This window comes from Chlorocebus sabaeus, chromosome 23, assembly GCF_047675955.1.
Source record: "Chlorocebus sabaeus isolate Y175 chromosome 23, mChlSab1.0.hap1, whole genome shotgun sequence".
NCBI classification, from domain to species: Eukaryota; Metazoa; Chordata; class Mammalia; order Primates; family Cercopithecidae; genus Chlorocebus; species Chlorocebus sabaeus.
Genome location: NC_132926.1, coordinates 43,742,979 through 43,766,180, shown reverse-complemented (window position 1 = coordinate 43,766,180; position 23,202 = coordinate 43,742,979). Strand labels below are relative to the sequence as shown.

At 42.3% G+C, this 23,202-nt stretch overlaps 1 protein-coding gene across 1 annotated transcript in view; it reads left to right on the top strand.

Annotated features, from left to right (window-relative positions):
• Positions 1 to 23,202, top strand: part of KDM3B (lysine demethylase 3B) — an 84,552-nt gene that overhangs the window by 22,246 nt on the left and 39,104 nt on the right. Inside the window, exons 3-9 of the mRNA XM_008014569.3 lie at positions 665 to 778; positions 2,906 to 3,011; positions 4,843 to 4,967; positions 6,767 to 6,841; positions 12,263 to 12,862; positions 16,978 to 18,226; positions 19,140 to 19,341. Coding sequence (XP_008012760.1) covers positions 665 to 778; positions 2,906 to 3,011; positions 4,843 to 4,967; positions 6,767 to 6,841; positions 12,263 to 12,862; positions 16,978 to 18,226; positions 19,140 to 19,341 — 2,471 coding nt within the window. The remainder of the gene's footprint in view (positions 1 to 664; positions 779 to 2,905; positions 3,012 to 4,842; positions 4,968 to 6,766; positions 6,842 to 12,262; positions 12,863 to 16,977; positions 18,227 to 19,139; positions 19,342 to 23,202) is intronic.

Genomic DNA, 23,202 nt, shown 5'->3' with positions numbered 1-23,202 from the left:
CTGGGATTACAGGGGCACACAACCACAATGGGCTAATTTTCTATTTTTAGTAGAGACGGAGTTTCACCATGTTGGTCAGGTTGGTCTCGAACTCCGGACCTCAGGTGATCAAGCCACTGAGCCCGGCCTCATTTGTTTTTAAGGCCACTTTCCAGTTGAACTTTTAGGAGAAGCTCTTGTATAAGTGCATATGGGGTCTCTTCATGACTTTTTTGTAGGCTATTTATTTATGAAATGCTAATATGAATTAACCATCCATATTTATGCCATTAATTATTTTATAAATTTCACAAAGATTTCAAGAGTTCTAGCGATGATAACAGTATAAACTCTTTATTCTGGGAATTTACTGTAATTTAGCTCCCTTGAAACCTGACAAGATTGGCCCTGTTCCTAGGCAGAATTAGGAGAATTTCTGATTCCTCTTGTCCTTTTTAGCCAATAAGAGTATTGAGCTGACTTTCTGCATTAGTTAGCTTCCCATGACTATTTGAGGGGTAGATGCCAGGTTGGGAATGTTTCCAAGGACTTATGCTTTAGCTTATCTGTATTTACTGGGATGAAAGATATAATAATTATTTCTTTGAAGTTACAGATTTGTTTGAATTGCTATTTTTTTTAAATTCCCAAGTTCTAATCAATTTCTTGTCATTGTACTTCACAGACTTTTACTCCCCTTGTAGATAAACTGGGTTTGGGTTCTGTGGTTCCAGTGGAATATCTTCTGGATCGAGAGCTTCGGTTCCTGTCGGATGCCAATGGGCTGCATCTGTTTCAGGTATTTAACACTTGCTTCAGCCTTGAGCCTATTTTTTTCTCATTGCTAATTTCTTTGTTGGTATAAATATAGGTGTTTCCCCTTTTGCTAGGTGGGAACATATTAGCATTTCTTATATTACTTCCTCCAGTAAATACGCTGTGCCTTTATTTATTTATTTACTTATTTTTTTGAGACAGAGAGTTTTGCTCTTGTTGCCCAGGCTGGAGTGCGATGACGTGATCTTGGCTCGCTGAAACCTCTGCCTCCTGGATTCAAGCAATTCTCCTGCCTCAGCCTCCCAAGTAGCTGGGATTACAGGCATGTGCCACCAAACCCAGATAATTTTTGTATTATTAGTAAAGATAGGGTTTCACCATGTTGGTCAGGCTGGTCTCGAACTCCTGACTTCAGGCGATCCACCTGCCTTGGCCTTCCCAAAGTGCTGGGATTACAGGCGTGAGCCACTGCGCCTGGTATTTTAAAATTTTTATTTATTTATTTATTTTTGAGACAGTCACCTAGGCTAGAGTGCAGTGGCTTGATCTCATCTTACTGCAACCTCCACTTCCCAGTTTCAAGTGATTCTTGTGCCTCATCCTCCCAACTAGCTTGGGATCAAAGGCACATGCTATTACACCTGGCTAATTTTTGTAGTCTTTGTAGAGACAGGGTTTTGCCATGTTGTCCAGGCTGATCTCAAACTCCTGGCCTCAAGTGATCCACCCACCTTGCCCTCCCAAAGTGCTGGGATTACAGGCGTGAGCCACCGTACCCAATCTCCCTGTGCATTTTAAAGTTTTTCTGCTCCCTTGAAAAGTACTTCTGGTAGCTGAGGCTTCTTTCTTCTTCTACACGGCTCTACCCTACCCTAAAACCACCCAAGACTTAAGACCACAATTCTGAGTCTCTTCGGAAGAGGTGGTTTCGGCCCAGACAGGCGGATCACGAGGTCAGGAGATCAAGACCATATTGGCTAACACAGTGAAACCCCGTCTCTACTAAAAATACAAAAAAATTAGCCAGGCGTGGTGGTGGGCACCTGTAGTCCCAGCTACTTGGGAGGCTGAGGCAGGAGAATGGCGTGAACCTGGGAGGCAGAGCTTGCAGGGAGCCAAGATAGTGCCACTGCACTCCAGCCTGGGCGACTGGGCAACTGGGTGACTGAGCAAGACTGTCTCAAAAAAAAAAAAAAAAAAAAAAGGAAGAGGTGGCTTCTCTGAGGTGGCTATTTCTGTAACTTGAGTCCAAGGGGGCCTATTCATTATTGACATCCAGGAGTTTGGGCTGGTTCCAAGCAGCATGAAGTGTCATAGTTACAAAGAAAAGGGACTAGTTAATAGTTAAAACAAACCAGTGTTTGAGTTATAGTTTCAGAATTTAGGAAAATACATTTATTTCTCACTTGTAAGGGTTGCTGTCTGCAGGAAGAAAATCAGGAGACTAAGAGTTTTACTGTCTTACTAAGACAGACAAGAGCAGTTATTTCCTAAACTGTCTTCTGTGAGATGTTAATGATGATTTCTTTGTTGGTATGTCTTCCCTGCTCATTAGGCCTCATTCCCTCTCAGCAACCTTGCTTTATTCATATTTATAATCTTAGTGCTTTATGAGATAGCACTTAGTAAATTTTGGATAAATACTGAAATAAGAAAAAAGATGTACAAGGAACAAAATGTTTTGTGGTCAAATAAGTATGAGAAACACTGGCCTAAATAAGTTTCTTTCCTGTATCTTCTCAGAGTCTTTAATAGGCTATTGTATGTAGAAAGATATATAATATTCCCTAATCCTAATTGATCCTAGCATTCCTAATTTTTGCAAAACATTTCATGAGACTAGAGTTCTTCTCTTTTTTTTGTTGTTCAAGAGACAGGGTCTTATTCTGCCATCTAGGCTGGAATGCAATGGCACAGCCATAGCTCACTGCAGCCTCAAACTCCTGGGTTCAAGCGATCCTCCTGCCTTGGCCTCCAAAAGTACTGAGATTACAGGCATGAACACCACACCTAGCCTGAGACTAAGGTTCTGTAGATACTGTTTGGCAAATGTTGATATGCAGCTCCTTAGGATCTGCTTTTTCTCAGCTGATTAGATGTTTGCTATTCATGTTAACATTCAGTTGTTTTCTTCTTTTATCTTTACCAGATGGGAACAGATAGCCAAAACCAGATTCTTTTGGAACATGCTGCACTGAGAGAAACAGTTAATGCTTTGATCAGTGACCAAAAGCTACAGGAGATATTCAGCCGAGGTAAGAACAGATAGTCTTCTGTCCCTGAACTCTGATTCAGGTGAATGATCACTGTTGAGTGATAGTATGGGATACCACGCAACCTTAAACATTTGTACTTATCTTCTTTTTGTGGGCAGAGTCAGATGCCACATGAAGGATAATAATTATTATTTATTAAAAAATAATAAAAATAAAGAGTATCTCCAGTTAGCTGGATCTCTAAAATAGAGATCTCATTCTCTCTCCATCACTTGTCTTATGGAGGTGTCTGTAACAGAGGTGAGACTCTGTATTATTCTGTCTAAGGTCCATCCATCCCCTTAAAGATGCTCTTAGAACAAAAACAGGATCTCATTCAGACCAGCGTTTCCGGTTCATTCTGCATTTCATAATATACAGTTTTATTGTGAGTTGAGTTTTAGTTTTTTTTAATTTCTTAAATATTACCATGTACTAGACAGTGTTAAGGCATTGGGGATATAGCAACGAATTAGAAACTCTTTGCTTTTTTAACTTACAATCTACAAGTTTCTCAAGAACTAAAAACAACAAATAACTTAGAGTGCGAAGTATAATGTGTCCACAGACTCATTCACGTTAAAAGCATGTTGTTTTTAAGAATGAAAAAAATTGGCCGGGCGCGGTGGCTCAAGCCTGTAATCCCAGCACTTTGGGAGGCCGAGACGGGCGGATCATGTGGTCAGGAGATCGAGACCACCCTGGCTAACATGGTGAAACCCCGTCTCTACTAAAAAAAAAAAAAGAATGAAAAAAATTATTAGCTTTCAAGTTCAGATACAAGTTTTGCCCAAGATTCTACACAAAAGGTGTAAATTATTGGCTTCATTTATGTTATACATTCACTCCCCTTCCTTTCTTGATCTCATAATAATCATTATTTTCAGGGAAATAGTTTCCTTGTTTCTCTTTTGTCAAAATAAATCTAAACAGGTGAAGGTAGAAAAACTGACCTATTGGGGAAGGAAAGTGTCAGGATAAAATGATGTTAAATAATCAAGGAAAGATACAGTGGAAGAAAGAATATGAGGAAAATTGGTAGCAGAAAAGAAAATTGAGTGGACAGAAGGAGAGGTAGGACATAGAAAAGTTACAGAATCTTAATTTTAGCTGTGAGAGAGAATAATCTAAAATTGGTTAATGATTTAGCTATCTAGTCTCAATGAACAAGGATATGGCGGGGGGGAAACTGTCCTTGGAGGACAGCTTAAATTGCAGGGTAACATTACCTGCTGATAAAGTAATATATTTGAAACTCTGTGTTCCTAGGAAGACAGGTGCTATATTTGTTCAGCCTATTATTAGTGCAAAAGGCTGGAAACGTCGTAAATTGAACTCTCCACCCACTGTTATTGAAACTCAGATACCAGAATGTAAACGGCCATATATAACATAACATAACATAACATAACATAACAGCATATTCAACTTAGTGGCCTCCCACTTTTTTCATGTACATGTAGTTAGATACATGTCAGGTATCTAACTACATTTTCATACTACCGTAGTTTTTCATTTGGAAGTTTCCTTTCCCTTCCTATAATACTTTCAGAACTGGAAGATTGAGGCAAGGGGGCATTGGAGGGCTGGGAAAGTCTGAGGAATTTGTGAATAAATGAAGAATTTACAAAGACCACTGGAAGAAACCATTCAGGTTTTGTTTCTAAATTGCTGAGTATGGTAAATCTGGAATTGCTCATTTGTTCAATTCTATAAAAGGGGACCAAAAGTGCCAAATATTTACATTACCTAATTTTCCTTTGACTTTTAGAAACAATTATGAAATATAGCTTAGCCAAAAATATTCAATACTGACTGATCTCCCTTTTAGGTCCCTACAGTGTTCAAGGTCACAGGGTCAAGGTATATCAGCCAGAGGGGGAAGAAGGGTGGCTCTATGGTGTTGTGAGCCATCAAGACTCCATCACTCGTCTTATGGAGGTATCTGTAACTGAGGTGAGACTCTGCATTATTCTGTCTAAGGTCTGTCCATCCCCTTAAAAAGGATGGTTTAGATAGGTGAGCACTTCACTATGTGTAAGATGACTTGGGTCCCATCCCTGACTCTATCACTTAATAGTTGTGTAACCCCTAGAAAGGCTATTGAACTTCACTGTTCTTATCTATAAACTAGAGGTAAATATGTAAAGCCCTACTGACCTTACAACACTGTTTTAGGTCCTGAGATTAAAGTATCTGAAAGTGCTTTGAAATCTGTAAAACAATATATAAATGTATGATAGTAGTATTATATTCATAATGGTTAGTAGTTGGAGTGCAGTGGTGCGATCACGGCTCACTGCAGCCTCTGCCTCTTGGGCTCAAGCAATTCTCCCACCTCACCCTCTGGAGTAGCTGGCACTACAGGCGTGTGCCACCACACCTAGCTAATTTTTCTATTTTTTGTAGAGAAGGAGTCTTGCTATGTTGCCTGGCTGGTCTCAAACTCCTGAGCTCAAGTGATCTACCCACCTCAGCCTCCCAAAGTGTTGGGATTACAGATATGAATCAATGCACCTGGCCAGAATATTTATATATTTATTTATATGATATATATGAGTTATATGATACATAATTTATATGATATATAATTTATATGCTGTCTATAAATATGTCACACTTTAGTAACAAATAGGATCATATAGTACACATAGTTATATAATTTACCTTTTTTACTTAATTGTATATAATGAGCATTTTTGTATGTAAATGTAAAGATCTGTCTCATCCTTTAAAATAGATGCATTCTTTTCCACTACATGGATATATCATGACTAATCTAAAATTGATAGACATTTAAATCATTGCCAATATTTTCACTAGTACATGTAATATCACAGTGAACATCTTTTTACATTATTTATTGGAATAAATTTGTATGTATAATTACTAGGTCAAAGAATATGCACAATAAATTTGACATTTTCTATCAAATTGCCCCCTACAAGGTTTTTATTCTCTAATAGTAGAATGATTCTTTTTTCTTTTTTAAACAGAGTCTCACTGTGTTCCCCAGGTTGGTCTCGAACTCCTGGTCATCCTGCCTCAGCCTTCCAAAGTGCTGGGGTTATAGGCATGAACTACCATGCCCGGCCTGGAGTGATTTTTTTTTTTTTTTTTTTTTTTTTTGAGACAGAATTTTGCTCTTGTTGCCCAAGCAGGAGTGCAGTGGCACGATCTCGGCTCACTGCAACCTCCACCTCCCAGGTTCAAGCGAATCTCCTGCCTCAGCCTCCCGAGTCCCTGAGATTACAGTCGCACCACCACACCCAGCTAATTTTTTGTATTTTTAGTAGAAACGGGGTTTCACCATGTTGGCCAGACTGGTCTTGAACTGCTGACCTCAGGTGATCCACCCACCTTGGCCTCCCAAAATGCTGAGATTACAGGCATGAACCACTGCACCTAACCCTAGAGTGATTCTTTTAATGATTATTGGTTCTGAAGGTTTTTTGTTTCATACTATACAGAATAGGATGGTTTTAGAGATACAGGATTCAAAATTAACATCGCTAAAAGGCACACTTGGATATGAATTCACTTCTTTCATTCATTTGCTTAACAAATATTTGAATGCTTACAGTGTTCTAACCTGTTGTAGCAGTAAATGAGACAGTAGAGAGCTCTGCTGTCATGGAGCTTTCATTCTAGTAGGTGAGTCAAAACAATAAAGAGATAATTACATCGATTAGGAAATTACATAATTATGTCTTTATGGGCAAGGCATTAAACATCTTTTTCCCCTCCTACTGTAGAGTGGTGAGATCAAGTCGGTAGATCCCAGACTAATCCATGTGATGCTGATGGATAATTCAACGTCTCAAAGCGAGGTATAGTAATGGACTGCATTCCTGAGCAGACTCATGAGCTTGCATTATCTTGCTGTATGTAGATCCCTTATATATGTGTTTTCCATGGATGCCCTTTGAGTTGTTCAGCTTTAGCCACTGTACATTTTTTTGCTGTCTCCACAGTCTGTCTAAGGGGGGATGTTCTCAAGAAAGAGACCTAGTTTGAGCAAACCCTTTTAATCATGACTATGTTCCCTAATTCTTCTAAAATGCAAGGCTGGTTTCTTCCTGTATTCTGTCAGGACAGGTATATTTGAAAGATACAGTAGTCGGCCGGGCGCGGTGGCTCACGCCTGTAATCCCAGCACTTTGGGAGGCCGAGGCGGGCGGATCACAAGGTCAGGAGATCGAGACCATGGTGAAACCCCGTCTCTACTAAAAATAGAAAAAATTAGCCGGGCGCAGTGGCGGGCGCCTGTAGTCCCAGCTACTCGGGAGGCTGAGGCAGGAGAACGGCGTGAACTCGGGAGGCGGAGCTTGCAGTGAGCCGAGATTGCGCCACAGCACTCCAGCCTGGGCGACAGAGAGAGACTCCGTCTCAAAAAAAAAAAAAAAAAAAAAAGAAAGATACAGTAGTCAGTTAAAAGTGCAATAAGCAGTAGTAATACTCGTGATCTACCAAGTAACAAGAAATGAAGGATAAACTATGTCCACTTTTTTTTTTTTTTTTTTTTTTTCCATTCGGTGGCAGGGAGCTCCAAGGGAGTCTGAAATTCTGTATTCCCAAGTAGAATCAATTCAAGCTGGTACCTAGTTCAGTGTTCAGCCCACAGTGAATTGGTTACTCCATAATTGTTATGAGCCTGCGCAACTCTTGGTTTATTCAGAATTAATGTAGCCCAAAAAAAGATGTATCGATGATCTCTGGGCCAGGCGCAGTAGCTCACACATGTAATCCCAGCACTTAGGGAGGCCAGGGCAGGTGGATCACTTGAGGTCAGGAGTTCAAGACCAGCCTGGCCAACATGGTGAAACTCTGTCTCTAAAAAATACAAAAAAAAATTTAGCCAGGCATGATGATGGGTGTCTGTAATCCTAGCTCCTTGGGAGGCTGAGGTGGGAGAATCTCTAGAACCTTAGCTGGAGGTTGAAATGAGCCAAGATCGCACCATTGCACTCCAGCCTGGGTGATAGAGCAAGACTCTGTCTCAAAAAAAAAAAAAATTCTCTGCCTAAACCAATCGAGTAATTCTGTGTGAATTTCCTTCAGTTGACCAGCTATCCGCATATTCCTCACAGTATCTTAGCACCTCTGTAATATTGCTGTCTTTGCCACTCCTGCTAAGTATATAGTCTTTCCTCATCTTTATCCAGTCATTCTTGACTTCCTAAAACAAGATCAGAATAGGAAAAGAAAAAAAAATTTTTTTTTTGAGACAGGGTCTCGCTATCTTGCCCAGTCTGGTCTCAAACTCCCACCTAAGCCTCCCAAAGTGCTGGGATGATAGGCATGAGCCACCGTACCTGGCCAGGGTTAAATTTAAAAACTGTTTACTGGCCGGGTGTGGTGGCTCAAGCCTGTAATCCCAGCACTTTGGGAGGCCGAGACGGGTGGATCACAAGGTCAGGAGATCGAGACCATCCTGGCTAACACGGTGAAACCCCGTCTCTACTAAAAATACAAAAAACTAGCCGGGCCAGGTGGCGGGCGCCTGTAGTCCCAGCTACTCGGGAGGCTGAGGCAGGAGAATGGCGTAAACCCGGGAGGCGGAGCTTGCAGTGAGCTGAGATCTGGCCACTGCACTCCAGCCTGGGCGACAGAGTGAGACTCCGTCTCAAAAAAAAAAAAAAAAAACTGTTTACTACATGTAATATTACCACAAATAGGGTAAGTCTCCTGACTGTGTTTGCATGGCCGAAAACACCTGCTACTTTGATCATGTATTGGTCCCCTTTTTTGTTCCTTTCCTTATTTCATTCCTTCATTAAGCACATATTGTATGCCAGGTACTGTTCAGCTGGCCAAATGTAACTGGGGAGTACTGGTCTCAATGTTATAGGCTGCTTACTCACATATGAGTAGCTCACTGTAAGTAGGACTTACATATAAGTTGTTTAGGGACTGGTAGTAGGTTTCTGTGAGCCAGGCTCTGCAAGTTGGCTGGATGACTTATAGGTGGGATGTTTGGTTTGTGTTTGTTTGTTTTTGAGACAGACTGTTGCTATGTCGCCCAGGCTGGAGTGCAGTGGGGCGATCTCGGCTCACTGCAACCTCCACCTCCCGGGTTCAAGCAATTCTTCTGTCTCAGCCTCCCGAATAGCTGGGACTACACGCGCACACCACCATGCCCACCTAATTTTTGTATTTTTAGTAGAGACAGGGTTTCACCATATTGACCAGGCTGGTCTCAAACTCCTGACCTCATGATCTGCCCACCTTGGCCCCCCAAAGTTCTGGGTTTGCAGGCGCAAACCACCACACCAAGCGATCTTTGGTTTTTAGCAGCAGATGTTGGTTCTTCCTTTTTTGGTATTAGCGTGATATTACTGTTTTCTTTGCTAGCAAAGTCCAATTATTTTTTATAGTTCTGCCAAGTTTGATAGTAACCTTTTTTAGAGATCCGTGATCACCTCATCTCCTTTAAGTATGGGTGAATGAACAAGAAAGAACAGAGTTCACTGATTGTGATTTACATCAGTAAAAACTGGGTGGTGACAGAGATTGAAGAAAGAATTTAAAAGCTTTTAAAAATCAAAAGAGGCTGAGGCAGTTGGATCACCTGAGGTCAGAGTTTGAGAACAACCTGGCCAACATCATGAAACCCTGTCTCTACTAAAAAATACAAAAATTAGCTGGGCATAGTGGTGGGCACCTTTAATTCCAGCTACTTGGGAGGCTGAGGCAAGAGAATCGCTTGAACACAGGAGGTGGAGGTTGCAGTGACCCAAGATCGCGCTATTGCACTCCAGCCTGGGTGACAAGAGCAAAACTCCATCTCAAAAAAAATCAAATAAAAAGAAAATCAAAAGAAAACAACACTTAGCAAACAGATAAAGTTCTTGAATGAAAGGTTTAGAGACAGTGCGGTAGCTCAGGCCTGTAATCCCAGCACTTTGGGAGGCCGAGGTGGGCAGATCACCTGAGGTCAGGAGTTTGAGACCAGCCTCGCCAACATGGTGAAACCTCGTCTCTACTAAAAAAATACAAAAATTAGGCCAGGCATGGTGGCTCACACTTGTAATTCCAGCACTTTGGGAGGCTGAGGTGAGTAGATTACCTGAGATCAGGAGTTCGAGACCAACCTGGCCAACATGGTGAAACCCTGTCTCTACTAAAAATACAAAAAATTAGCTGGGCATAGTGGCAGGCACCTGTAGTCCCAGCTACTCGGGAGGCTGAGGCAGGAGAATCACTCGAACCTGGGAGGCAGAGGTTGCCATGAGCTGAAATCACACCATTGCAATCCAGCCTGCATGACAAGAGCGAAATTCTGTCTCAAAAATAAATTAATTAATTAATTAACCGGGTGTGGTGGCACACGCCTGTAGTCCCAACTACTGGGGAGGCTGAGGCAAGACGATCACTTGAACCCGTTAGGTGGAGCTTGCAGTGAGCCGAGATCATGCCACTGCACTCCAGCCTGGGCAACAGAACAAGACTCCTTCTCAGGGGGAAAAAAAAAGGAAAGGCTTAGAAACTTAGATAATATTACCAAAAGTATAGGAAAACAAAAATCTTGAGCTGTGCTTAACAGTTTTTTGTTTTTATTTTGTTTTGTTTTTTTGAGAAGGAGTTTCCCTCTTGTTGCCCAGGCTGGAGTGCAATGGCACAATCTCGGCTCACTGCAACCTTCCCCTCCGGGTTCAAGTGATTCTCCTGTGTCAGCCTCCCCAGTAGCTGGGCTTACAGGCATGCACCACCATGCCTGGCTGATTTTGTATTTTTAGTAGAGATGGGGTTTCACCATGTTGGCCAGGCTGGTCTCAAACTCCTGCCCTCAGGTGGATCTACCCACCTCAGCCTCTCAAAGTGCTAGGATTACAGGCATGAGCCAACACACCAGGCCTCCTTAAGAGGTTTATAGAAGACAGTTTAAGGAGAAAGGATGGTAATAAAGGCAGCAAAAGAGGAAAAATACAGAAACTAGGACTGGCAAAAAGAAATTTAAAAATTTTTGAGTTTACATTGTAACAGCTATGATAATGATTACAATAAAGATATAGATCTGCAAAGAATTTATAAATATTGAAGGACGTAAGAGTACATTAACTAAGTTGGTAAATATTAATGGCTAAATAACTGTGTGTCACATATTACCACCCCCACACAAGTTTCTGAATAAAACCATCTGGAAGTTACCCAAATAATGCTAAAGTGAATACCTGTTTCATGATGGAATGCCAATCTAAAAAATGTTCCAGCTGTAACTTTGCTGCCCAAAGATTGCTCTAGAGAATGTTAGCTGCATCCCATACCTGACTCCCTTCATTCTCAGGGAGAGAGTCTATTCAGAGATGGGAATTGCCCCTTCTAATCCTGTATCATCCTAGGTTGTTTTGGCCTCTTAAATAAGACACAAGTAAGATTTCATGAGGTAGTCTGAAATTACTAGAAGAAATATGAGATTTGCCTGTTTGGCCAGTGGTAGCCAGCTTTTTTCCCTTTCCTCTGTCTAATGCTTTGAAATAAGATCTGGGGGATTGAGTTTTTACAGTGTCTACATGAGCAATCCAAACCTGTCTCTTTCAGGTTTTCTTTTCTTTATTTTATTTTACTTATTTATTTATTTATTTTGAGACAGAGTCTCGCTCTGTTACCAGGCTGGAGTGCAGTGGCGCCATCTCGGCTCACTGCAACCTCCGCCTCCCGGGTTCAAGTGATTCCCTTCCCTCAGCCTCCCAAGTTGCTGGGACTACAGGCATGTGCCACCACACCTAGCTAATTTTTTATATTTTAGTAGAGATGGGGTTTCACCATGTTGGCCAGGATGGTGTCAATCTTCTGACATTGTGATCTGCCTGCCTCGGCCTCCCAAAGTGCTGGGATTACAGACATGAGCCACTGTGCCCAGCCCAGGTTCACTTTTCCTTTGATCACAGACTCACATATGTTGGTTTAGTGACTTCTCGTTAGAGAAGTTTCCCTATTTCAGTACTTAAAATGCAAGTTTCTTTCAAGCAAGGAAATAAATATGTAATAAAGTGAGTTATTTCATCAAGGGGTAAGAGAAAGTTTGCCAAGTGGGTTAACCTCTGGTAACTATTATCTTGAATGTGTGTATATAAATTGAGTCACAGAAAGATTAGAGCTTTTAACAAAGGGGATGTTTTAGAACTGGCATTGGAACTTGGCAGTATATGCCTGCTTTGTCTGTTTCTAGAGATGGGAAAGAGCTAATGGTATATGGTATTCACAGGATGAAAGTATCCTTGTAATCTTTTTTGAATTTTGTTTTGTAGGGGGGTACATTAAAAGCAGTAAAATCTTCCAAAGGAAAGAAGAAAAGAGAAAGCATAGAGGGTAAAGATGGCCGGAGGAGGAAAAGTGCTTCGGACTCTGGGTGTGACCCTGCATCAAAGAAATTAAAAGGAGACAGGGGTGAAGTAGACAGTAATGGGAGCGATGGAGGTGAGGCAAGCCGAGGGCCCTGGAAAGGAGGGATTGCCAGTGGAGAGCCAGGGCTCGATCAGAGAGCCAAGCAGCCACCGTCTACATTTGTCCCCCAGATTAACCGCAACATTCGCTTTGCCACTTACACCAAAGAAAACGGCAGGACTCTGGTGGTGCAGGATGAGCCTGTAGGTGGGGACACACCTGCATCTTTCACTCCGTATTCTACAGCCACAGGTCAGACACCTTTGGCCCCAGAGGTGGGTGGAGCCGAAAACAAAGAGGCAGGAAAAACACTGGAACAAGTTGGCCAGGGCATAGTGGCTTCCGCAGCTGTGGTCACTACCGCCAGCTCCACCCCAAACACAGTGAGGATCTCAGACACTGGCCTTGCAGCAGGGACTGTGCCAGAAAAACAGAAAGGCAGCCGGTCGCAGGCCTCGGGAGAGGTGAGTTACTTCAGGGGCAGATTTGCAAGATTTGGGTTTACTCTTTCGCCCTCCTTTATTGCTAACATTAAAAAACATTCAAGTGCCCCAGGGAAGGAGTATTTCTGAGATGTGCTTAAAATGTACTCTATGGAAGGCCTTTACTGCTCATTGGGTAAATGTGTATATTTTAATAACTGTATCAGCTCTTAAAAGGCACCAGAACAATTGGGTGAATCAAAAACTGATGATAAAACCTAATTTAAAGACATGTTAAAGTAGATCTGGTGGGGAATGTTTTAAGTTCAATTATCTATTTAGTTCATATAGTGGTCAAGCCCCTACTAGGCCTATAAGAGGTGAGGTTAATGAATTACAGTATTAGTAATAGTGAATACTATAATTAAGGCTATATGTGCAAGCCACCATTACCCTGTTTTCAATTCATCATTTTCTGTGATATTTTCCCTTGAGGCTGAGTTAATTTCCATCATTTGATATGGCCATGAAAGGTTTTTTTCTCCCCAACTTCATCTTTTTAAGCCTTACCTGGAAAATTTGATGGATATCATCACAACAGTATCTGATTTCCTTTGTTCTTTATCTGATATGCATATATGGTTGCTAAAATGGAACCTCTGTTAAATATAACATCAAGTTGTCTCCCTAATCCAAAATATCAAAATCACTATAATATAATCTTTTTGACTAATTTTGGTCACCAAAATATGATTTATGGTGCTAGTCATCTTTTTTTTCCCAAACAGCTATTAACTCAAGCTAGAATATGAAATACAGAGATGAAATGGTTAATGATTTTTAAAAATTATATATAGGAAACTATTGTATGCTAAGTACTGTATATTATATGTAAAGAATTGAAACCCCTATTTGAAGGAGCTCACATCCTAAAACGGAATCATTTCAGATATAACAATGCCAGACAAAACATGACAAACATGACTTCTTTCCCTCCCCAACAAGTGCAGATTGTTAATCCCTAGTGTGCAGGGATAGGGAGGGAGATGAAATGTCCACACAGAAGAGGAGAGGGCCTATAAATGCAAATTTCACACTGTTGATGGTTTGTGCTTAGTTGACCAGCATTCCTAAGATAACCAGGTGAGGATCTTACATGGATTTCCAGTGTAAATCGTCATAGTGTCTAAATTGTTTTTTAAAAGCTCCATGTCAAAGGCAGTGTGAATGTAAATGGGGCTTACAAAATAGACCAGGTTTTACATGCTATAAAAGAGACCCATTGAATGCTGCTACTCTTAGAGTAGCAAAGCTGAATATATGAAATTCATATCAAAGAGTATTTTCTTTTAAACAGGTTGGGGAAATTTTTGTGACTATAAAATTTCTATAAAACACAGTCATGTTGCTATGTTTCTGTTTGGTTCTTCTTCTAGGATATGATTTAAAAGTATAGAAATGAGCCAGGCACAGTACAGCTCATGCCTGTAATCCGAGCATTTTGGGAGGCCGAAGCAGGTGGATCACTAGGTCAGGAGATCGAGACCATCCTGGCTAACACGGTGAAACCCCGTCTCTACTAAAAATACAAAACATTAGCCAGGCATGGTGGTGTGGGCGCCTGTAGTCCCAGCTACTCGGGAGGCTGAGGCAGGAGAATGACATGAACCCAAATGGCGTGAACCCAAGAGGCAGAGCTTGCAGTGAGCTCTGCAAGTGAGATCTGCAAGTGAGATCACGCCATTGCACTCCAACCTGGGCAACAGAGTGAGACTCTGTCTCAAAAAAAAAAAACAAAAACAAAGACAAAAATAAGCTGGGCTTGGTGGCATGTGTCTGTAATCCTAGCTACCCAGGAGGCTGAGGCAGGAGAATCACTTGAACCCGGGAGGCGGAGGTTACAGTGAGCCAAGATCGCGCCACCACTCCAGCCTGGGTGACAGAGCGAGACTCCGTCTCAATAAATAAATAAATATATATATATATAAATATATAAATAAATAAATGTGGAAATTAATGTTTTCATTACAATGCCTGATCTAAAATAAAGACAGCCAACAGGAAACTTCTTGCCCTAAAAACTGGGTTGAGATGAGTTTCTCATCACCTTTTTATAAGAAAAGGATTTGGAATTTAATCATTTGAAGGAAAATGAAAGACTGTCCAAATTATTTTTCATTGTGTGTATTTATTTTTAAAGGGTAACTTAGGAGTGAAACATGAGCTACCCATGCTGGTTCCTTAAAGTCATGCAGGTATCAAGGCTCCTGGCCAAATCCTGCCTGTGAAGCAACAGCAGCACCTCAGGGCTGTGTCTGTTCTCTTTTTCTCTATTGTGGGGAGGGAGTTTAAGTCAATGCTTACTGTTTAGTAGGAAGATAAAGAAAAAAGGAGCTTTAATTTTTTAACTTTAAGATACCCTGAAGTAGTCTCTGTAGCACAGACAGAGGCAAGCCTAGGTGGCCTGCTTGATTCTTACGTCTCTATGCTACCCCTCAAGGAAAGCCTGAATGTTAACTCCTCTCGTGTATTTAAAGAATAGTTTAATTAAAACTCTGTCCCATCTTTATAAGAGAATAGACCTTTTGTTTATCGGGAATCCCTTTTTTTTAAATTGTAGTAAAATATACATAATGTAAAACTTATGACTTGAAAATGTACAATTCTGTGGCATTTAGTACATTTACAGTGTTGCACAACTATGAAGACTATCTAGATCCAGAAGTTTCATCACTCCAAAAGGAAAACTCCATATCCATTAAGTGGTGATGGAATAATTTTTATTTCCAGTGTTTTAAAGTGAATATTAAGGTATATCATCCTCTACTACTTGAAAGTAATCTATGATGTGCAAGTCGAGTACTAGGATCCGGGTTTTATTAAATTAATAAATATTAAGTAAGGGCTCATACCTACCTATGGGTCTCTTCTCTCTGTGTGTGTGTGTGTGTGTGTGTGTGTGTGTGTGTGTGTGTGTCCCTCTTGTCTATATCTGGGTACATTAATATATAGGAAAGTTCGTTCTTTTTTTTTTTTTTTGAGACGGAGTCTTGCTCTGTCGCCAGGCTGGAGTGCAGTGGCGCGATCTGGGTTCACTGCAACCTCTGCCTCCCGGGTTCAAGCAATTCTCCTGCCTCAGCCTCCCGAGTAGCTGGGACTACAGCCACGTGCCACCATGCTCGGCTCATTTTTTGTGTTTTTAGTAGAGACAGGGTTTCACCATGTTGGCCAAGATGGTCTCGAACTCCAGACCTCGTGATCCACCCACGTCGGCCTCCCAAAGTGCTGGAATTACAGGCATGAGCCACCGCGCCAGGCCCCATTCTTTATACAGTCATTCACAAGCAGAAGTTAACATTTTGAAGGTAAAAGAAGGAAAGGAGAGTGTTTTATTATTTCATTCTTCAGTTACGCTGAAAGCTTTTTTTGGGATATTGTCAGTATATACATTTATCCTCTTGGTTTCTTATTAGATTCTAATTATAACAAAGGTCTTGGTAAATAGCTTGCTTTCTTTAATTTTAGCATCTGTATGTCTAACATTAATTGAAGTAGATATTCAACTTGTAAGTTGACTTGAACCCATAAATAGATGCCGAAATCCAAAAGGGTCCATGTTGTGGACTTTAAGATTAATGAGGAGAACACTTTTCTTTAATGTGCAGTAGGCTTGTCCTAAGATTAAAGCCATTTTTTGTAAAATGGGCAATTTTACAGTAGCCCAAATAAATCAAAACTTTTAACAGTAGTTCCTAAGGTCATTGAGATATATTAATACTACAGAGGTCACTGTAAAAGCTGGTGTCTATTCAGGAACCCTTTTCTCCAATTCCTTAGAGGAGCTCTCCACTTCCAAATGCATGCCAAAAAGCCTACATGGCCTTCTAGCACTGTGACAACCAATTGGATAACAACCAAGGGAATGGCAGGATGAATGACATCCTGCTATCTCTGGTTCACCTTGCTAAAGATACCCTCAGTGTAGTCTGTGGCAGATTTCTTCCCACTGCTGGTGAACTCCAGTTATAAGAACAGATCCATGGAATTGTAAAAGAGAAAAGAAGAAATGTTGATATGGTGATAGTGAGGTCCAAGAAAGAGATCATTAGATAGTCATAAGAAGCCAGCATCACTAATTCAGACTATCTTCCTTTCAGAATTCAAGAAATTCTATTCTGGCCTCTTCTGGATTTGGAGCACCTCTCCCTAGTTCATCGCAACCTTTGACTTTTGGAAGTGGAAGGAGCCAGTCTAATGGTGTTCTAGCCACAGAGAACAAACCTTTGGGCTTCTCTTTTGGCTGTAGCTCTGCACAAGAGGCTCAGAAAGACACTGATCTCTCCAAAAACTTGTTTTTTCAATGCATGTCCCAAACTTTACCTACCAGTAACTACTTCACTACTGTTTCAGAGAGTTTGGCAGATGATTCTTCTAGTCGGGACTCATTCAAACAAAGCCTTGAGAGCCTGAGCTCAGGCCTATGTAAAGGCAGATCCATTCTTGGAGCAGACACTAAGCCAGGCTCTAAGGCTGGCAGCTCTGTGGACCGGAAAGTGCCTGCAGAGTCCATGCCCACCCTCACTCCAGCCTTCCCACGGAGCCTCCTAAATACCCGTACCCCAGAGAATCATGAAAATCTATTTTTACAGCCCCCCAAATTGTCCCGAGAAGAGCCTTCTAATCCTTTCCTGGCATTTGTGGAGAAAGTTGAACACAGCCCTTTCAGCAGTTTTGCATCTCAGGCATCAGGTAGCTCCTCTTCTGCTACCACTGTCACCTCCAAGGTGGCACCCAGCTGGCCCGAGTCTCACTCCTCTGCAGATTCGGCATCTTTAGCAAAGAAGAAACCCCTCTTCATTACAACTGACTCCTCCAAGCTAGTATCTGGTGTTCTGGGCTCAGCTCTTACCACTGGGGGCCCAAGCCTCTCTGCCATGGGGAATGGCCGCTCCAGCTCGCCCACCAGCAGCCTCACTCAGCCCATTGAGATGCCAACTCTCTCCTCCAGCCCCACAGAGGAGAGGCCAACTGTGGGCCCTGGGCAGCAGGACAATCCCCTCCTCAAAACCTTTAGTAACGTCTTTGGCAGGCACTCAGGCGGCTTTCTGTCCTCCCCGGCAGATTTTTCACAGGAGAACAAAGCTCCTTTTGAAGCTGTGAAAAGGTTCTCACTGGATGAGCGAAGCTTGGCTTGCAGACAGGACTCGGACTCCAGCACCAACAGTGACCTGTCAGATTTGAGTGACTCTGAGGAACAGCTGCAGGCTAAGACAGGCCTGAAGGGGATTCCGGAGCACCTGATGGGGAAGCTGGGCCCCAATGGGGAGCGCAGTGCTGAGCTGTTGCTGGGCAAAAGCAAAGGGAAGCAGGCCCCCAAGGGCCGGCCTCGGACCGCCCCCCTGAAAGGTGATCCTGCTGGGGCTGTATTTGGGCTTTGCTCTGGCACTGGGCTCAAATGCCTGTTGTGTTCTTGTGCAGCAGAGGCCCTCACTTTGATGGAAAGTTCTGTAATCTCATAGAATTACAGAGCCAAGAGGACCTGGCAGAGGCCCCTCGTCAGACCTGGTTCAGGGCAGGATTGCATCTAAACCAGCACTGTAAGAGGGGTATCTGTCCCATATAATGATAATCCCCCAAAGGAGGACTCTTGATCTTCCTTGGCAGTCGGTTATTTTTGGTCAGGAACTATTTCTTTGCATTTGTCTCATCCCTTTTTACTTCACTTTGGCTCATCCTCTTTACTTCAGAGGGGTTACTGGGAACTGGTATCCATTCCCACATAGCAGACATTTGTAGACGTGATGAAGCAGAGAGAATCACCTCTCAGTTTGCTTCTCTCTGAAACCTACATAAGGATTTTAACAGCTCTATCAAAATCCATTAACTTCTGTGGTGTGAGGTTATGGTCCAGAAGCATGTAAAACAAAGTCTTGTGGTAAAAGCGGCTGTTTTCAATAGGAATTGCTATGTTGTGGGAGCTCAAGAGGTCCTGATGAACAGAATAGCCATATCGTGAGAGACTAGAGGCAGGTGATGGCTATATTCTGCCTCCTTGTGTTTTTCACACCCATATGCAAAGTTGTTTCACCTTAGAGTGGCACTTCCCACAAGTTCTGCATGGTTCTTAGCTCCCAATGGAAGCTTCTTTGCTCCTTGCTTTCCCTTCCTTTCAAGGATGGACATATGGGTACATGCCCAAGCAGGGAAAGAAGTAGCAACCCAGGTCAGGTCAGGACAAATGTCTGTCCCCAAAAGAATCACGCTATTGGTTCCTGTTTACACCCCATGACAAACTTTTCTTCTCTTCCCCTTGCCACAGTTGGCCAGTCAGTGCTGAAAGATGTAAGCAAAGTGAAGAAGCTGAAGCAATCTGGAGAGCCCTTCCTGCAGGATGGGTCATGCATCAACGTGGCACCTCATCTGCACAAGTGTCGTGAATGCCGCCTGGAGCGGTACCGGAAGTTTAAGGAACAGGAGCAAGATGATTCTACTGTAGCCTGCCGTTTCTTTCACTTCCGGAGGTACCCAGACTCCTGTTTTCCTCATATGCCACTTTTCACTAGTGACACATAACTTCCACTCTTTCTCTAAAAGTCTATAAACATGTTTCATCGTCTTGGTCTTTGCTTTCCTCAACTCCTTTGCTCTCAGCGTCTGTGAAGAGGCTCTGGCATAGTAGTCACTTAGTTGTTTGGATTGTAAAATAACATGTGGTTTTGTCCTTGGAGAATTGAAATTGAGCAGTGTTAGCTGTAGCTCTGTGCTATTCCCTGAGTTATTCCTAACTTAGGTTGGTTCTATTTGAAACCACTATTATAAGCAGAAGGACTGCATTTCATATTATGGATCTGCCTGACTGCTTATTCCTCCTCAGTGCTAGAGTAATTTGAATCATGTTAAAAAGAAGGGGAAATAAGATTTGGAGATAATGTGAAACATCTTTGAAGTAGATATAACTGATGAAAATCTGGGAATATCATCTGCTTTTACCAAACAACATCTCTTTAGTTACTTTTCTTCTGCTTGATAAACTTAGAAGGGGAATTTCTTCTGAGTGACCTTTCAAGAATCTTTAATTTTAAAGTAAATCTAAATGGTTTATCAATATGGTATGGATTCACTTAGCAAATGTTTATTGAGCATTTAATGTGTGCTAACCCTTGTTCTGGCCATTCAGTATTCAGCAGTGAACAACAAAAAAATCACATTTCAGCCCTCAGAAGGTTGGGGAGGCAGACAGTAAATAAGGAAAAAGGCCAAGCATGATTACACACCTTTAATTCCAGCACTTTGGGAGGCTGAAGCAGAAGGATCACTTGAGACCAGCATGGGCAACATAGTGAGACCTTGTCTCTACAGAAAAATTTAAAAAATTAGCCGAGTGTGGTAGCACACACCTGTAATTCCAGCTACTCAGGACGCTGAGGTGGGAGGATCACTTGAGCCCGGGAGGTCGAGGCTGCATTGAGCCTTGATTGTACCACTGCACTCCAGCCTTAGAAGCAATGCAAGGCTCTCTCTAAAAGAAAAATAAAAAATAAAAAATATGTCAGCTGATAATAACTACGAGAAAAATAAGGAAAGAGGATTGAAGTGTGAGGAGGCTAGAGAGGCTACAGTTTTAAACAGGATGATTTGAGAAAGTGAGAGTTGAAGAACAGTCTGCAGGAGGTGAAGGAATACACCATACTGTGACAGGTATTCCAGACAGTTGCAAGCATCCCAAAGCTGGAATATTTCTGGTGTGTCCATAAAGTTAGGTTGCTAAAATAGAATAAGCAAAGAAGGAAAAGGAGTTGAGGTGAATGAGTTAATGATGGGTCCACATTTTAAAAGGCTATTCCAAAGGCCTTGTTTTTACTCTGATGAGAAGTCATTGGAGGCCTTGAACTGATGAGTGACACTGATTAATGTTTTAAAAGGCCACTTTGGCCACCTTCTTGAGAATAGGTTATATAGAGGCAAGGGCAGAAGCAGAGAAGTTAGGAGGCTGTTGGAATTATCCAAGTGAGAAATGATGGGGCTTGGACCAGGGAGAATAGTGATGGACATGATGAGAAGTGGTTGAAGATAGAGCAGACATAATTTTCTGATGAATTAGATGTGAAATATGAAAGAAAGGACCTAAGGATGATTCTGTGTCTGCTTCTAGGTATGTCTTTTGGCCTAAAAACAGGAAGAATGAGATTGCCATTTACTGATAAAGAGATTCTTTAGGGAAAAGCAGGTTTCGGGAGGAAAAGGGGGAGTTTTAACTTGGCCGTGTTAAATTTGAGATGCCTGTTAGATTTTCAAAGGTGAGATACTGAGAAGGCAGCTGGAGATACAGCTCTAGAATTAAGGGAAGGGGTCCTACTGAAGATATACATTTGGATATCACCAGGTATTTAAAGCTATCAATCTAAGTGAGATCAGAGGATAAAGAAGAATAGCAGTCCGGGGACCAAACTCTGGTACTCTCCAATGTTTAGAGGTGAGAAAGATGGAAGCAACTAGTAAAGGAGACTGAAAAAGAACAGCTAGTGAAATAGCAGGAAAACTAGGCAGTGAGGTATCCCAGAAGACACTAAAGAAAGTGTTTCCAGGAAGGAATAATGAACTGTGTCAAATGTTGCTGACTTGGATGGGGGCGATAGCTCACGCTTGTAATCCAATCCCAGGACTTTGGGAGGCTAAGGTTGAAGGATCACTTGAGGCCAGCAGTTTGAGACCATCCTGAACAACGTAGTGAGAGCCTGTCTCTACAAAAATAGTAATAATAATAATAATTTTTTTTTTTTTGAGATGGAATCTTGCCCTGTTGCCCAGGCTGCAGTCTTGCCTGTTGCCCAGGCTGGCGTGGTCTTGGCACACTGCAACCTCCGCCTCCTGGGTTCAAGCGATTCTGCTGCCTCAGTCTCCTGAGTAGCTGGGATTACATGTGCACGCCACCACGCTCGGCTAATTTTTTGTATTTTTGGTAGAGAGAGGGTTTCACCACGTTGGCCATGCTGGTCTTGAACTCCTAACCTGAGGTTATCCGCTTGCCTCAGCCTCCCAAAGTGCTGGGATTATAGGTGTAAGCCACCGTGCCCAGCACAAAACAATTTTTAATAAAAAAATAAAAATGTTGCTGACAGGTCATGCTACATATGAACTAGAAGTGACTGATTTAGCAAGGTAGAATTACCTTATCAAAATAGTTTTGGTAGATTGGTAGGGGAAGTGCCTGATTGTAGGGAAGAAAATTTGAGGGAAAGGAACCTATGGCAATGAGTATAGACAACTCTTTTTTTTTTTTTTTTTTTTTGTGATAGAGTCTCGCTCTGTCGCCCAGGCTGGAGTGCAGTGGCGCAATCTCAGCTCACTGCAAGCTCTGCCTCCTGGGTTCGCGCCATTCTCCTGCCTCAGCCTCCTGAGTAGCTGGGACTACAGGCGCCCGCTACCACGCTTGGCTAATTTTTTGTATTTTTAGTAGAGATGAGATTTCACCGTGTTAGCCAGGATGGTCTCAATCTCCTGACCTCGTGATCCGCCCACCTTGGCCTCCCAAAGTGCTGGGATTACAGGCATGAGTCACCGCGCCTGGTCGAGTATAGACAGCTCTTCAGAGGAACTTTGCTCAAGCAGATAAATGGAGGGAGGGTATGGCTTGAGAGGATGTTTGTGGTAGAAATTGGAGCGAATTTATATGCTGGCAACAGTGATCTGATAGAGAAGAAAATAGATGATATTGAAAAGAGAGGAGAGATTTAGTGGATAAATGTCTTTGGGTTGCGGAAAAGTGATAGGATGTAGCAGGAGATACTGGCCTTTGCTGGTTCAGAGCAGCAGGAAATCATACGGAATACGTGGGCCAAGTTGCAGGTAAGTGTGGTAGTGTCATGGTGTGAACTTGTGGAAGTTGTCTTCTGGCTCCTGTTTTCTCAGTGGAATAGAAAGCAAGGTCATCATGGGGGAAGTAATATTGGAGGTATGAATAGAAGGAAGGTATGAAAATAGGCATCTAGGAGAGGGAGTGTACCAAGAAACTGTATCATGACTGTCAGGCAATATTAAGGACTCACCTGAGGTAGGCAGACATGAATTTAAAGTGTTAAAAGTCCGGGCACAGTGGCTCATGCCTATAATCCGGACACTTTGGAAGGCCGAGGTGGGCGGATCGCTTAAGCCCAGATATTTGAGATTGGCCTGGGCAACATGGCAAGACCCTGTCTCTACAAGCAGTTTTAAAAAATGAAAAATTAGGCCGGATGCAGTGGCTCACACCTGTAATTCCAGCACTTTGGGAGGCTGAGGCAGGCAGATCACGAGGTCAGGAGATCAAGACCATCCTGGCTTAACACGGTGAAACCCCGTCTCTACTAAAAATACAAAAAATTAGCTGCACGTGGTGCCAGGCA